Source organism: Haliotis asinina, chromosome 2 (assembly GCF_037392515.1).
Source record: "Haliotis asinina isolate JCU_RB_2024 chromosome 2, JCU_Hal_asi_v2, whole genome shotgun sequence".
NCBI lineage: Eukaryota > Metazoa > Mollusca > Gastropoda > Lepetellida > Haliotidae > Haliotis > Haliotis asinina.
In genome coordinates this window covers 13,701,939-13,716,316 of record NC_090281.1, presented here as the reverse complement: position 1 = coordinate 13,716,316, position 14,378 = coordinate 13,701,939, and the positions used below count along the sequence as shown (strand labels likewise).

The following is a 14,378-nucleotide window of genomic DNA, read 5'->3' as shown; positions in this document are numbered from 1 at the left end:
TGGTTTTTAAAAAGGATGCAGCTTCAGTTGTCATTCTTAGAGATCGAGTCTACCCACTCAGATCCTGGCCTTTGAAACAATTTGCGTACACTTGGCACAGTTTCCTCACAGCTCAAATTTGCAAATGTTTGACTATATTTTATCACCTGGTCCTGACCACATGTAAATTTGCTTCTCGTGTATATTTACATACGTGAATAAATGCGTTCACATTACACATTTACACTCGTATGTTGTATAATTTTCTCGTGTGTGCATCAGTGTATGAAACGGCGTCTGCCCGACGGCCCGCTGCTTGCTTGTTACATGGCGAGCTTACAACTTGATTGTACAGCCAGCACTGTTGGCCAGTCCATTTTCCATTAGTATATATTTTACTATATCAATGACTATGGGTGATATTTTGAAAATAGTTTACAACTGTGGTACCTAGACGACGTCTGTATGTATATAGTTCAAGATCGACCAAATCGTAACTTCAATAGAGCAGCTTACCCTTTTATCTATCACTAAACGTGATTGTTCTAAAGAATGCTTTCAGTGACCAAGTCATTTTTGTTACATTTGCTGTTGCGCATGTTTACTCTTCACAAGGAGAGTTACAAATTCCCCATGCTAATTGCACGAATAACATTCTTTCTTCTTTCCAAAGATACTGACCATTCTGACTTTGTCTGTTTGTCTCATTCACATGGTAATGAATCAACAGGGACCACCAAGTTATGCTTTGAAAAATTTGTTTTTGAATATGTTTAAGTTTACCTTACTGTAAGTTATTCTTTGGTAAGAGTATTTTAACGCCTTACCTCAGTTTCCTGTCTTTAATACAGTGCTGGATACATATTCACTCATGCTCGATACCTCCAGGGTATACGTTCCGATATCGGAACGTATACCCTGGAGATATCGAGGATGATATTCACTGGGCCAGCAACATTTTTCAATTACCAGCCAGGTGGACGTCCTGGGTATTTTTAGGAGTGTCATACACTGGTGTGCATTAAGACATACGTGTACAAACAAGTGCACAAGATTAGGACTTTTAAGTGCGAGGGTTCAAGCTTGTCCAACTACTCTCAGCATTCATCGTTGCTCAACCTCCACACGATTTATCAATGCTGCTGAACTCGACTAAAAAGTACGGAGCCTTGTGTATTCATATCGAGCATTGCTTATTTGTATTCACATGGAGCGGTGTGTGTTTATAAGGAGCACTGTGTATCCATACTGCGATTTTTGTATTCACATGGAGCGGTATGTGTTTATAAGGAGCACTGTGTATTCATACTGCGATTTTTGTATTCACATGGAGCGGTATGTGTTTATAAGGAGCATTGTGTATTCATACTGCGATTTTTGTATTCACACGGAGCGGTGTGTGTTTATAAGGAGCATTGTGTATTCATACTGCGATTTTTTTTGTATTCACATGGAGCGGTGTGTGTTTATAAGGAGCACTGTGTATTCATACTGCGATTTTTGTATTCACATGGAGCGGTGTGTGTTTATAAGGAGCACTGTGTATTCATACTGCGATTTTTGTATTCACATGGAGCGGTGTGTGTTTATAAGGAGCACTGTGTATTCATACTGCGATTTTTGTATTCACATGGAGCGGTGTGTGTTTATAAGGAGCACTGTGTATTCATACTGCGATTTTTGTATTCACATGGAGCGGTGTGTGTTTATAAGGAGCATTGTGTATTCATACTGCGATTTTTGTATTCACATGGAGCGGTGTGTGTTTATAAGGAGCACTGTGTATTCATACTGCGATTTTTGTATTCACATGGAGCGGTGTGTGTTTATAAGGAGCACTGTGTATTCATACTGCGATTTTTGTATTCACATGGAGCGGTGTGTGTTTATAAGGAGCATTGTGTATTCATACTGCGATTTTTGTATTCACATGGAGCGGTGTGTGTTTATAAGGAGCATTGTGTATTCATACTGCGATTTTTGTATTCACATGGAGCGGTGTGTGTTTATAAGGAGCACTGTGTATTCATGCTGCGATTTTTGTATTCACGTGGAGCTTTGTGTGTTCATACGGGGCCATGTGTATTCATATGTAGCCTTGTGGGTTCATGTGGGGCCTTGAACATTATATGAAGCTTAGTGTATTAATGTGGATTCCTGTGTATTCATCTGGAACCTGGAGTATTCATTTGGAACCTGGAGTATTCGTATGAACCTTGCTGTTGTCCATGTCCGTGGTATATGTTTCGCTATATCTCCATAATACCCTGGATGCACCCACAGATCGGGCCGACAATTTCATTACCTCCCTTTGCTGGTTCCACATTTTCACAGAAGCCAAGAAGCTAAGGCGCCGTTACAATTTAACCGAGCTTGTCAGTGTCAGCAGAGACCATATATTATATGGTCTCTGGTGTCAGCAAAGATAGTGGTCGCAGCTGCGAATTTAGGTTTGTTCGTGCGACTAAGATTGTGGGGGAATCATACAGACAAATTGGATGGTCCGAAGCTTTGAAATGATTCATATGCAAGAACTCCTTCTACGTCTTTCAGAATTCCCATGCATGATTTGTGTTGCCAAGTTTAATCGCTTAGGTAAAAGTGAACGTGAGTGGTAATTGGTACGCTCCACTTCCCAGCATAGACACCTGATTGGATAACAAACCAGCCAAGGGAGGTAATATTATTATCTAGCCGTAGATTTATCGGTACGTATACCTTGGATATTGAGGAGGGGTGTAGTCATGTGGAGCCTTGAATATTCATTTAGGTAACATATACTGACGGTTTGTTTTGCGAGCTGAAAGAATGGTTTTAACGTTACACTTGCAGTTGAAACTTCACGTTCATAAACGTATAGTTTGGGTGGCCATATTGTTGTTCTGTTTGTGTAACTTGTATATTTGCTGTTTGTTAATTTGCAATAAAGATATGTGAGAGTTGGCTGAGAACTGTTCAGTTACAAACATCTTGAGCATCGATTCACACGAACTGAGACAACAGCGCAGAGTCATTTAGTTGCCTCTTACAACATACGTCCTTCCATTCGGTCCTCAGTTGAGTGAAGTATATACGTGAGTGAGTGACTTTAGTTTTAGGCCGCACTCAGCTATATTCCAGCTATATAGCGGCTGTCTGTTAATAGCGAGTCCGGACCAGACAATCCAGTGATCAACAGCATAAGTATCTACATGCGCCGTTGCGAGCAAGCCTCACCACCCAATTCCGTTATTCGCCTCTCTACGGCAAGCATGGGTTACTTGAAGATCAATTCCAGACCAGCACTATCACGGGTTGAAATTTATATGCATGAAACACCAGAAACATAATGAAACACAGAGGAAAGGTTTTCAACACTTTATTGATCATCCTGGTCCCCGGGCCTCTCATTAATATTAATGAGAGGTCGGGGAACCAGGATGGGGTCTCAGTATCAGTGAGTAGCACGAGAAACGCACGCGATTCTTATGAGCATGGGTTTCTATATAATCAAATTATATTACTCTTGGCCGAGTATATATATTCCTGCAAGATCACAGCAGGGGGTATCAGAAATGGGCTTCACATATTGTACTCATGTGGGGAATCGAACCATTCACATAAACGCTTGAACCGCAAGGCCACCCCACGAAAGTATGTACCTATATTACTTTCACTTGGTAAATTGGTTCATTTTACAGGTATATCTACCCACTTCATCTTCGCACACCACAGCAAGACTTTTAGTAATCGCCATTCCGGGACGGAAGGAGTTTACCCGTACTTTCTGCACAATTTTCTGCTCATTGTCCTTGTAATGAATTAAAAGCAACTGGTTATCACGCATAGCAATTCCATACCTCCCACTTGGGTGCCATTGTATGTTGTATAAACTCAAGGTAACTGTCTCAGGCGTTTGAGTTACATTGAGCGTTATGCGGCTCTCATTCACTGTTATGAGATACATCTTTGGCTCAAAGATTCTCCAATACAGGGCCATTCCGAAATTCTCGTTATTGTCAAACATCCAGCTCGAGCAAAACACATTTGCCCTGAAATTTAAAACATATACACTTTGAGAACACTGGCGACCATGAAAACCAGGGGCTCCTTCCTAAGTCTAAGGTAACCTTGGTAAAGGTTGTTTTGTGAAAGGAGCCCGTGGACAAACTGTTGCTCATCGTTTTGCGAAGCAGCGGCACCAAGTGTAGGCAGTCCTCAATGAAGGACTTTTCCTCAGGTATATGAAAATAGAAAATCCAGATATCTGGATATTCCGTCATACGGATGATTTACGCAATTCCGGGTTCTCGCTGTAAATGCAAACAATATATTGACGTCTTTTTGTAAGCCTCACTGAGGCTAAATGTCGGAACTTAACACGAACGCTAGTCTGACGTGAAAGCTTAGTTTTCTATGACGAATTTTGGTCGTGAGAACGTCCATTATGAGTTTCCCTTCAAATGGTGAGAAAAAGGCGAATGAAAGTATGGGTTATTAACATTCATTATAGCGGCGGCGGGTATGCCTAGTGTTAAAGCGTCCGCAGGTCAAACTAAAGCCAGCCCCCGATTTCTCCAAACAAAAAAAAAGGTTTTGACTTAAGTTAAGATTTCTTCTCAAATTTGAGAATATGCTGCAAAATGCATTTCCCAGAATGAACTGACATATATTAAACTTAAACATAGTAGACAATTTGCGTTAGGACTGTAGATTTCTGTAGTCTGGGTTGTTGTTTAAAAAAATGCAGTTTCAAATTGTCAAATTGTGTGAAATTAGACTTGTTTCATTTTTGGTCCTATGGTGTCTTTATAGTAGACGTACACTTTTATATATGACCACATCATATCTGACACTGCGTGTCTGGCAACTTCACCTATACGTAAATACTTAACCTTTGAGAAGACTTACCAATCGCTGGTGAATCGAGCTGTGCCTGTAATGACTATTGCATTGTCTGTTGAAGGTTCTTTCAGTGAATACACAATTAGGTGATGACATATTTCAGCCGTTCCAAACAGCAGTAGGCATTTCCCTTTGTTGTTAAGGCATGTGCCTGTATGAAGGGATTCCCATTTGATGTCTTCTTGGTTTTGACCTGGTATCTTCCATTTGGATTGGATTTGTGGGGTGCCTTGTAGTGGTATCTCTATTTGTTCAATATAGTATTTAAGCCCATGCATGAGAAGGAATATCACCATACTGGTGCTAGGGCTCCCTGTCATAGACTGCATCGAAGAAAACCGATCGTTCTTGCTTATCCTGCATTCTGTCCAGTTGGTTTGGTAGCCTGAAACCATGTTTCATTATACCTTAAAGGTCACATGCAACGCAAAACACAACTTTGCTGATTATGATATCTTTCGGTATGGACTTACAGTTACAATACAAAATGCAAATTCTTCATATAAAGTTGAAAATAACACAATGAAAGAAAAACCCACAGAATCGGCGGTCAAATGATTCACTAATTTCGCCCCATCGCTGGGGGAAAAAGTGGTTTCAACATTGGTGCGCGCTGCGCCCATAGCGCTTGCGCAGTGATTATGTTCGCGCAGCTGGAGGCGGGAAGGCGACTCGTGTAAAAACACAGCAAGTGATACGTGCAAGGATTATTGCTGTGGTCGAAGTTGGAGGACAGGAGATGTTTCTTGTGATTACCTTCACCTTGGGGCAGCAGTAATATAATACACTGGTCCTATACTTGGTTTCAGATTTGCAAACCAAGTTTTCAAGAAACTGTAGCATTAGAAATACAAATTTCATTGTTAAAACATGCTCTGCTAAAAAACTTAAATGATTTGATACATTTCATTGTGGTCAATGACTGAATGTGTGTATTGCATATTGTCAATTGCAGACAGGTAGGCTGACACATCGATGTCAATAAAGCAGAATTAGTACATATAGATGTAACACGTTTATAATGTTATCCAGATCGGAACACAATTCGAATGTCTCCCCAACAAATGACAATGTCGTTGTGCCAGTGCAGTATACAGATCAGCCTTTCTTCCTGTTTGGTCTTTCTTTCCTTTGAATATGTTCAACTCACTCATTTAATGTCACTTGCAACCAAAAAACAGTTGCATGATTAAAACACAGTTATCACTCATTCACGACATAAGTGCATTGCCGATGAAGAAAAAACAAATAAACAAAACTTTAAGCGTATAATCGCAAATAAAAAGTGTAATATTTTGTACTTGGGTTTACCTCCCTCGAAACGGAGCAGCCGCGATACCGAACCCAACCATAGCCAGTGGGTGTGCTCTCAAGTGTAACGAAACCTTTTCATTGGCCACTGGTCATTTGCCGATACGCTTTGCCGGGTCTTTGTTGATGGCTTATGAACCCGATGGGTGTTAATTTAAAATTGCAACTGGTCAATGATTGAAGTTGTGCATTGCATATTGTCATTAGCAGACAGGCAAGCAGACATAGAGGTGTCAATAAATCAGACATTGAGTTTTCTGTGTGACAGAGTCTGCTTATGACAATCATTCTTTTTATGTAACGAATAGATTATTTACTTGTTTGTGTACACAACCAAGATTAGACTTCTGATCACGACCTCATACTCAGGGGTAGGCATACTGTTTCAAGCTCCACGTACCTATTCACTGCGTATGTGTTAAAGGTCACATGCAACCAAAATATCAAACATAATCAAAACACATTTATCACTTATTCATGACATATAATATACATTGCTGCTTTTAAAAAAAAACCCAAATAAACACAATTATAAGCGTACAATCGCGATTCAAAAGTGCAATATTTTGTACTTGGGCTTACTTCCCCCGAAACGAAGCCCACGGAAGACCGAACCCAGTCATAGCGGGTGGATATGCACACAAGTGTAACGACGGCTTCCGATTGGCTGTTTCATTTGCTGATATGCTGAGGGTTCATTGTGTGTACAGAAAGATGATCTGTTTGATGGGCATTTTAGAAGTATAGCCGGTCACAAGAAAGAAAGATTCTTCATGGATAATAACATATACTGTTGTCAAACAAAACCATATGCACGAAAAGAAGTAGCTATCCATGAAGAATGTATATAGAGATGTTGGGTTTGGAAAATACATGTTCTCTAAATTTGCGCTTAATCCAATTAAAAACCATGCCAGTAGAGATAGTAAACTACTGCGTGGCTGGAATCTGTCATTCGTCCAAGTACAAAGCAGGACTTGAAACTGACGAGAGTTTGCACCAGTTTACGTCAGATCCAGTCATCCGAAAAAAATGAATGTAGTTTTTTTGCAACCCACAGACATAAAAACATGTCATGTGTATCACACGTGCCTAATTGCATAATGTGGCAGACATGAGACTCGGGTGCACGAGGCATGCGTAAATCAACTTATTTTCTTTATGTCGTATAGTCTGATAGGTGTAAGTTCAAATTGCACGTGGTCAACCATGTCTTTAGCTGACAGGCAGACATATAGGTGTGAATAAACCAGACACTGATCATGAGCTTTCTCTGTGACAGAGACTGCTTACCACAATCAACAAGTTGTTTTACGTAACGTGTGGATTATTTACTTGTTTGTGTACACAACCAAGATTAGACTACTGCTCACGACCTCAGACGCTGGGCATGCATACTGTTTCAAGCTCCGCGAACCTATTCACTGCGCACGCGTTATGGACGCAGCTGTTGAAACCAGTTTTTCCCCCAGCGCTAGTGAAACGTTTGAACTCCGATTTCGCGGGCTTTTTTGTTCATCGCGTTTTTTCAACTTTATAGGTTGAATTGGCATTTTTTATGATTTGTTTCGGTAAGTACATACCGAATGGTGCCAGAATCTGCAAAGTTGTGTTTTACGTTGCATGTGATCTTTTCGTAATAAATAGAAAAATACATAATCCATAAAAAAAACGCGAAGATCAGGGTAAGAGTGGGTTTAGTGTTCCACGGCTTTCAGCAATATTCCAGCAATATCACGACAGGGAACACCAGCAATGGATTTCATACATTGTACCTATATGGGAATTGAACTTGAGTCTTTGGCCTGACGATCGAAAGGTGTAATCACTGGGTTATTCCTCCGTCCGGACACGTGTTAGGACTGCTCTTTATCAACCCATGCTTGTCGTATGATACGACTGACGGGATTGGGTGGTCAGCTTCAGATGACTGCTTTAATGCATGTAATCGTTTCCAAAGTGCATAGACTGATGCTCATGATATCAGTCACTAGAATTTCTGGTCCATATTTGATTATTTGAATATGGGCGTCATACTGATTCAGTTGTGTTTAGTGCGGTGTTACATAAACAAGAAACTTCCAAAAATGTTAAAAAGTGTCCAATTTTAGCATTAACTGTGTCTGTTTGTTGTTTAACGCCGCAGTCAGCAATATACCAGCTGTATGGTGGATTAACTATGTAACTATCAACGTGTAGACAACCTAACCGTACCATTGAGTAGGAAAGGGGCGTTCTTCAGTTGCTTCGCAGGGATAGCGTTCTCCATTTCCTCAGGACGAACCTCTGAAAATGACCATAATTGTTCAAAGGACAAGGTATGATAGAGGCCCTTATTGGCCAACAACATGTCATGAAGTGTTTGAATGTCATTTAGAAGTGTAAATACATAAGAATGAAGATTTTATGGATATCAACTTCTTTATGAGAGAACACAACGTTTCGGAGTTAATGCTTACTCCTTCATCAGGTGATTGAGAAAGGGATACAGAGGTGTATTTATAGGTACAGGCAAAACAATAACAAAGTAACAAGTGGAATGAGTTAACGAAAGCTAGTATAAACAAGCACTGATAGGAAGCCGATAGTTAAGATAACAATGATGGAAGCCAACGGTAATGCATTGCAGTTGATTGGATATGTTTACATAACATGATTGGGGATAAGGATGGAAGCCAATGGTGATACATTACGCATGATAGGATGATGTACATAACACACGATAGGGGGTGAGCATGTTTACATGAGGGTTGGTGATGTACAAACACAAGTATGTACTCGGGTAGATAGGCTATACATGAATTACATAGATAGAATGTACACAGGTAGATGAGATTAATTTATCAATAAGTCCCAGGCACTTGGTAGGTACACTCCTTGGTCGCGGTTGATGGCTGGTTTCTGTCTCCGGATCTCGATGGCCTCTTGCAGTTTCCTTTGGCGCCAGTTGTTGTTGTTGGTAGATAGTATCCTAGTGTCCTCCCATCGAATTGAGTGTTCAGGGTTCTTGAGAATATGTTCAGAGATGGCCGATTTCTGGTCGAGTTTCCTGACTGAGGTCTGATGTTCCTTCTTTCTGGTGTTGATTGGTCTCAGCGTTTCTCCAATGTATAGGTCGCCACAGTTGCAAGGGATCTGGTAGATGCATCCTCTCGGGTTAGGGTGTTCACAGCTGGGTCCATCAAGACCTACCTAAAAGCCAACGGTAAAGGACCCAGCTGTGAACACCCTAACCCGAGAGGATGCATCTACCAGATCCCTTGCAACTGTGGCGACCTATACATTGGAGAAACGCTGAGACCAATCAACACCAGAAAGAAGGAACATCAGACCTCAGTCAGGAAACTCGACCAGAAATCGGCCATCTCTGAACATATTCTCAAGAACCCTGAACACTCATTTCGATGGGAGGACACTAGGATACTATCTACCAACAACAACAACTGGCGCCAAAGGAAACTGCAAGAGGCCATCGAGATCCGGAGACAGAAACCAGCCATCAACCGCGACCAAGGAGTGTACCTACCAAGTGCCTGGGACTTATTGATAAATTAATCTCATCTACCTGTGTACATTCTATCTATGTAATTCATGTATAGCCTATCTACCCGAGTACATACTTGTGTTTGTACATCACCAACCCTCATGTAAACATGCTCACCCCCTATCGTGTGTTATGTACATCATCCTATCATGCGTAATGTATCACCATTGGCTTCCATCCTTATCCCCAATCATGTTATGTAAACATATCCAATCAACTGTAATGCATTACCGTTGGCTTCCATCATTGTTATCTTAACTATCGGCTTCCTATCAGTGCTTGTTTATACTAGCTTTCGTTAACTCATTCCACTTGTTACTTTGTTATTGTTTTGCCTGTACCTATAAATACACCTCTGTATCCCTTTCTCAATCACCTGATGAAGGAGTAAGCATTAACTCCGAAACGTTGTGTTCTAACATGTCATGATTATCAAAATTTTACAACACGATAATTGTTGAAGTTACCTCCAATTGCATTTTTATGTTTTTAGTATTGTTTGTTTTCCTCTTTGAAGACCTCAAAGTTAAGATATATTACAATATCTTCCAGAAACGTACATTTTCTGATGTTCAGAGTGATAGAAAAGTGTGAGCAAAAGCATCCCAATTTTTTCACCACACATGAAGAGAGTACATCAGAATGCACACCTAAAAGATTATGATAGGTCACGCTTTTGCTCATATCAAAATCTTTAAAAAAGTACATTTTTTCGGTTTATGAAATTGTCCCATACAACATCTAAAAAATAAACATTGACATAAAATAACATCTTTAAAAACAACCCATCACATTTACACATCTGTGCCATATTACATTATATTTTGAATGGTTTTGTGCTCTAAAAAAACATATCATACATCTACATAACGCATATGATTGAGATGTTAACTGTATATTTGGTAAAGCTGGTTGTAAATGCTGACTTGTAACACTTACCAGTTAAAATGAAGCTGTGCCCAAAATGTAGCTTTACCCAAAACAGGCCCATGTGATTCTTAGTACAACATGATTGGTTTTCATGCTTACATGATGTAAAACTGACCATGGATTACATTTGCAAAGAATGCTGTCAGTAATGACTGAGTTTGGGGGACAATTGGCAAGTAATTAAATTAACAATGTTTTGCAATCCTAATTGGATCCCTTAAGGTTAAAACATTATGATTGACATTGACATGTTTTTCAGCATGAGTACCTGTCGTAAAACTGCTGTAATTTGTACGTAAATACAATGACAGTTTTAAATAAGTCATCATGGCACACTGATATTTCAGATTTCTTGTTATTTTTCATGGGAACTGATAAAACCCATTTTGGGCCCCTCCGTAGTGAAATTACACCTTAGATCACATAAAATATATTTTATATAAAGTAAACCACCTTTGTCCTTTAGTTTGTAGTGTCAGACCTTGCTTTTGAATTCCCAATACGTATGAATTTAAAAACGAGCTGCTCATATGAAGGATATACAACGTAAGCAGAACTGGCCGATGACTGCACAATTCATATGCACCAAACAAGGGTAGAGTAAGGCCCCACCTACATCATTACGCCCCCCTCCCTCCCACACACACAATATGTTGTTCCCCCTTATGAAAAAATGACCATGGTAAACCCTTTACCTCAAATCAGGACAGTGTACTTGTTCTGCTTGGCTTATGCTTTGTCTCAGTCTAAAATACACGACGAATAATGACAATGAAAAACGACAGCCACAATGAGATGGGAGATCGCGAACGTGAGGAAACTCTTGACTTGCTTCAACTGGGGCCTTCACAGTAAAGGTGGCTGAGAGGGAAAATTAAGACGGTGCAGCGACTGTGGGACTTCATGATGTTATCCAGGTGAGCGGATGCTGTTAGACCTTGACGTCATCGTGCACGTCTTCCGCACGTCCCAAACACTCATGGGTGGTCATGGTATTCTAGTGATATTTTTTAACTGGAGGAGAAAAACGAGCTTAATCCACTGTGTACTCGTGTTTCAACAAGTATGACGGCATATTCTCTGCAGAGGGTAAATTTGAAATTAAATTTCGGAAGGAGCCGGTTGGTATTGGGACTCGGGAACTGGGGATATTTATACTTGTAGCTGTTTACAGTCTCGCAGCGGATGTTTGTTTATCGCCGCACTCGGCAATTTGCCAGATATATTTCAGCAGTCTGTAAATCTTCGATCGGGAACAGACAATCCAGGACTCAACATCATCAGCATCGATTGACGCAGTTGGGATAAGATGACGTGTGTACACCGACCTTGTTAGTCTCCTCTGAAGACCAAGTTTAACCCGGATCATCCCTGGTACAAGGCTTTACAGATCAGCATGTGAACGATGTCCAGTAGTCGGACCCGTACATCGTACGAAGTAATGAGGACATGAAGACCAAGAGACAAGCAACAAACAAACGTGGCGAACCAGTTATTGTTACCAGAATCGGTAAACAAAATCTGACTTTTAATTCAGTATAGACTGGTCATAATATCACCGTTTGTCCGGGGGAAATACGGCATTATATCCAGGGTGGTATTATAATCAGGCAGTTAGAGGTCCTTTAAAATCAATAAGGTGATCGAAATGATGTATCAGTCTTGTAATGAGCCTAGAATGATTGGACAGTTGCGTAGCTACTATTACTTAAACTTAAAAATACACGTTATTGCTTACAGGTTATTGTTGCCAAAAAGGTAGGGCAAGTCCTCTATACTATCTAAATATAACGCTTTGTAACCCGTCGGGCTTACATGAAAAAACTGGCTTGCTTTGCTCCTGCCGGATAAACCCAGTATCATAAGGCTGCAGGTCACTTCTTCTTGTAGGTGGAAAGTAGTGTATTCTGGCATAAACATGGCATTATATCCAGGTTGGCATTATAACCAGGGTATTTAAGGGAAGCAAATCCATTCTGGTAAAAACGTGGCATTTTATCCAGGGTGGTAATACAACAAGGGCACTTGTTGCATTTCTTTCCTTACAAACAAAGAATGGTAAATATGTACCTTTGATGTCATTTCTCTCCTTGGGCGAGACGCTTCCATTTGGCTTCTTGTGAATCACTGAATTGAGAACAGAGAAAGGATTGATTCCAATCATAAAGCCTTGATTCAATACATGGCCTAATTTTGTGATGCTGCTGAGAAATTTAGTTGAATTAAAACCAAAAAAACTGGTTTGATTATTTGAAATGTCAACAAGAAATAACAAATCTTGGAAAGTATACATTTCTTGCATTTATGTTGCGAAATAAGTCTCTAACACCATGGTTATTTTGCATGTTGAAGTTTGCCACTGACAGTAATTGCCTGCATTGTTAAATGTCATTTGTATTTGATCTTACCGACGATGCCTGTGTCTCTGATTCGTTATATTCTGTTAAGGGCCTTGCGTTTACTTTGCATATATGTCTCTATCACCATGGTTATTTTGCATGTTGAAGTTTGCCACTGACAGTAATTGCCTGCATTGTTAAATGTCATCTGTATTTGATCTTACCGGCGATGCCTGTGTCTCTGGTTCGTTGTATTCTATAAAGGGTCTTGCCTTTACTTTGCGAAATAAGTTTTCATCGTCATAAGTACATCGCACGTTGAAGTGTGCCATTGAGAGTAATTGACTCTGTTGATAGATATCATCTGTGTGCCTGACTGTACTGGCGCTTCCCGTACCTTTATAACATTCTGATATCGTACTCTGTGTAAAGGGCCTGTGGTCTCACCACCAAATAAAGTCAATCAATCAAAAAATAAAATTGAAAATGTACATTTAGTGATCATTTGCCAAAGTGTATATCGTTGCCTAATATACGTTTTCTAAGTGTCAGTGTTATGTTTTCAATAACGATCATTTAATAACAGTAACACTTCCAAGATTCCTACCTAAAGAGGCACATCTCCTTTCCTCCCTCGATACACATAAGTAGGACGGCAAGCATTTCGGACAGGCAGTTTGGTACTGAAAGAAAACCTTTAGTAACATACGTTCAATATGAATATGCTTCTAACGAACTGATGGATATAACGTACAGTTTAGGTTTTACTTCAGTCCCACTTGTATATTTTCTTCAAAACTGGTTTAGAGAAAGTCTGTTATAACGAACTAAAATGAGTGATACCTTTCAGTTCGATATAACAGTGTTGTTAACTTACCAAAATTTCAGTTGGTAACTTTTGACGACGGTAAATAAGAGGGGAAACTGCTTAATGTTTTCAATTCTGTTTCAATCAAGGCCATAGTGCTTAATACTCCTAGTCAGACTGGTCCAAGACCATCGGGCCTGCAACTTTTTAAAAATGACCATCCGGTTGCCATACAGACCGTCCCGGGCGGTAGGGCAGGCGGGAGTTGGCAACGCTGCATATGACCACAGTTTGTGTATCTGAAAACAGCAATGGACACTACCCAGCTGATGAACAGACCTTACCTTGAGTGGTGCTCGACGTGGGTCCATCATCTATTACATTAAGTTTTAATCGATTGCATTCGATGGTACCGAAGTGTCAGTTCCCTGTTTTGTTACTACAGGCCCCCCTAAGTAATTGAAGGAATTACAGCAAATTTGAAGGAATTGCATTTCAAATGTAAACAAACGCAGCCCACTCGCGAAACAATTGCAGCGATATCGGTAGTTTAGCGGTAATAACAGAAACACATCGGTCCTAT

The 14,378-nt window shown here is 40.2% G+C and overlaps 1 protein-coding gene across 1 annotated transcript; it reads right to left on the bottom strand.

The window, feature by feature from the left end:
• Positions 1 to 3,543: 3,543 nt before the first annotated feature.
• LOC137271577 (uncharacterized) lies at positions 3,544 to 14,166 on the bottom strand. The gene is made up of 6 exons (XM_067804022.1): positions 14,140 to 14,166; positions 13,595 to 13,670; positions 12,719 to 12,775; positions 8,389 to 8,460; positions 4,870 to 5,248; positions 3,544 to 4,010 (listed from the first exon to the last, which is right to left on the bottom strand). The coding sequence occupies exons 1-6, from the start codon at positions 14,164 to 14,166 to the stop codon at positions 3,632 to 3,634; spliced, it is 990 nt and encodes a 329-aa protein (XP_067660123.1). The 3' UTR covers positions 3,544 to 3,631.
• Positions 14,167 to 14,378: the final 212 nt, after the last annotated feature.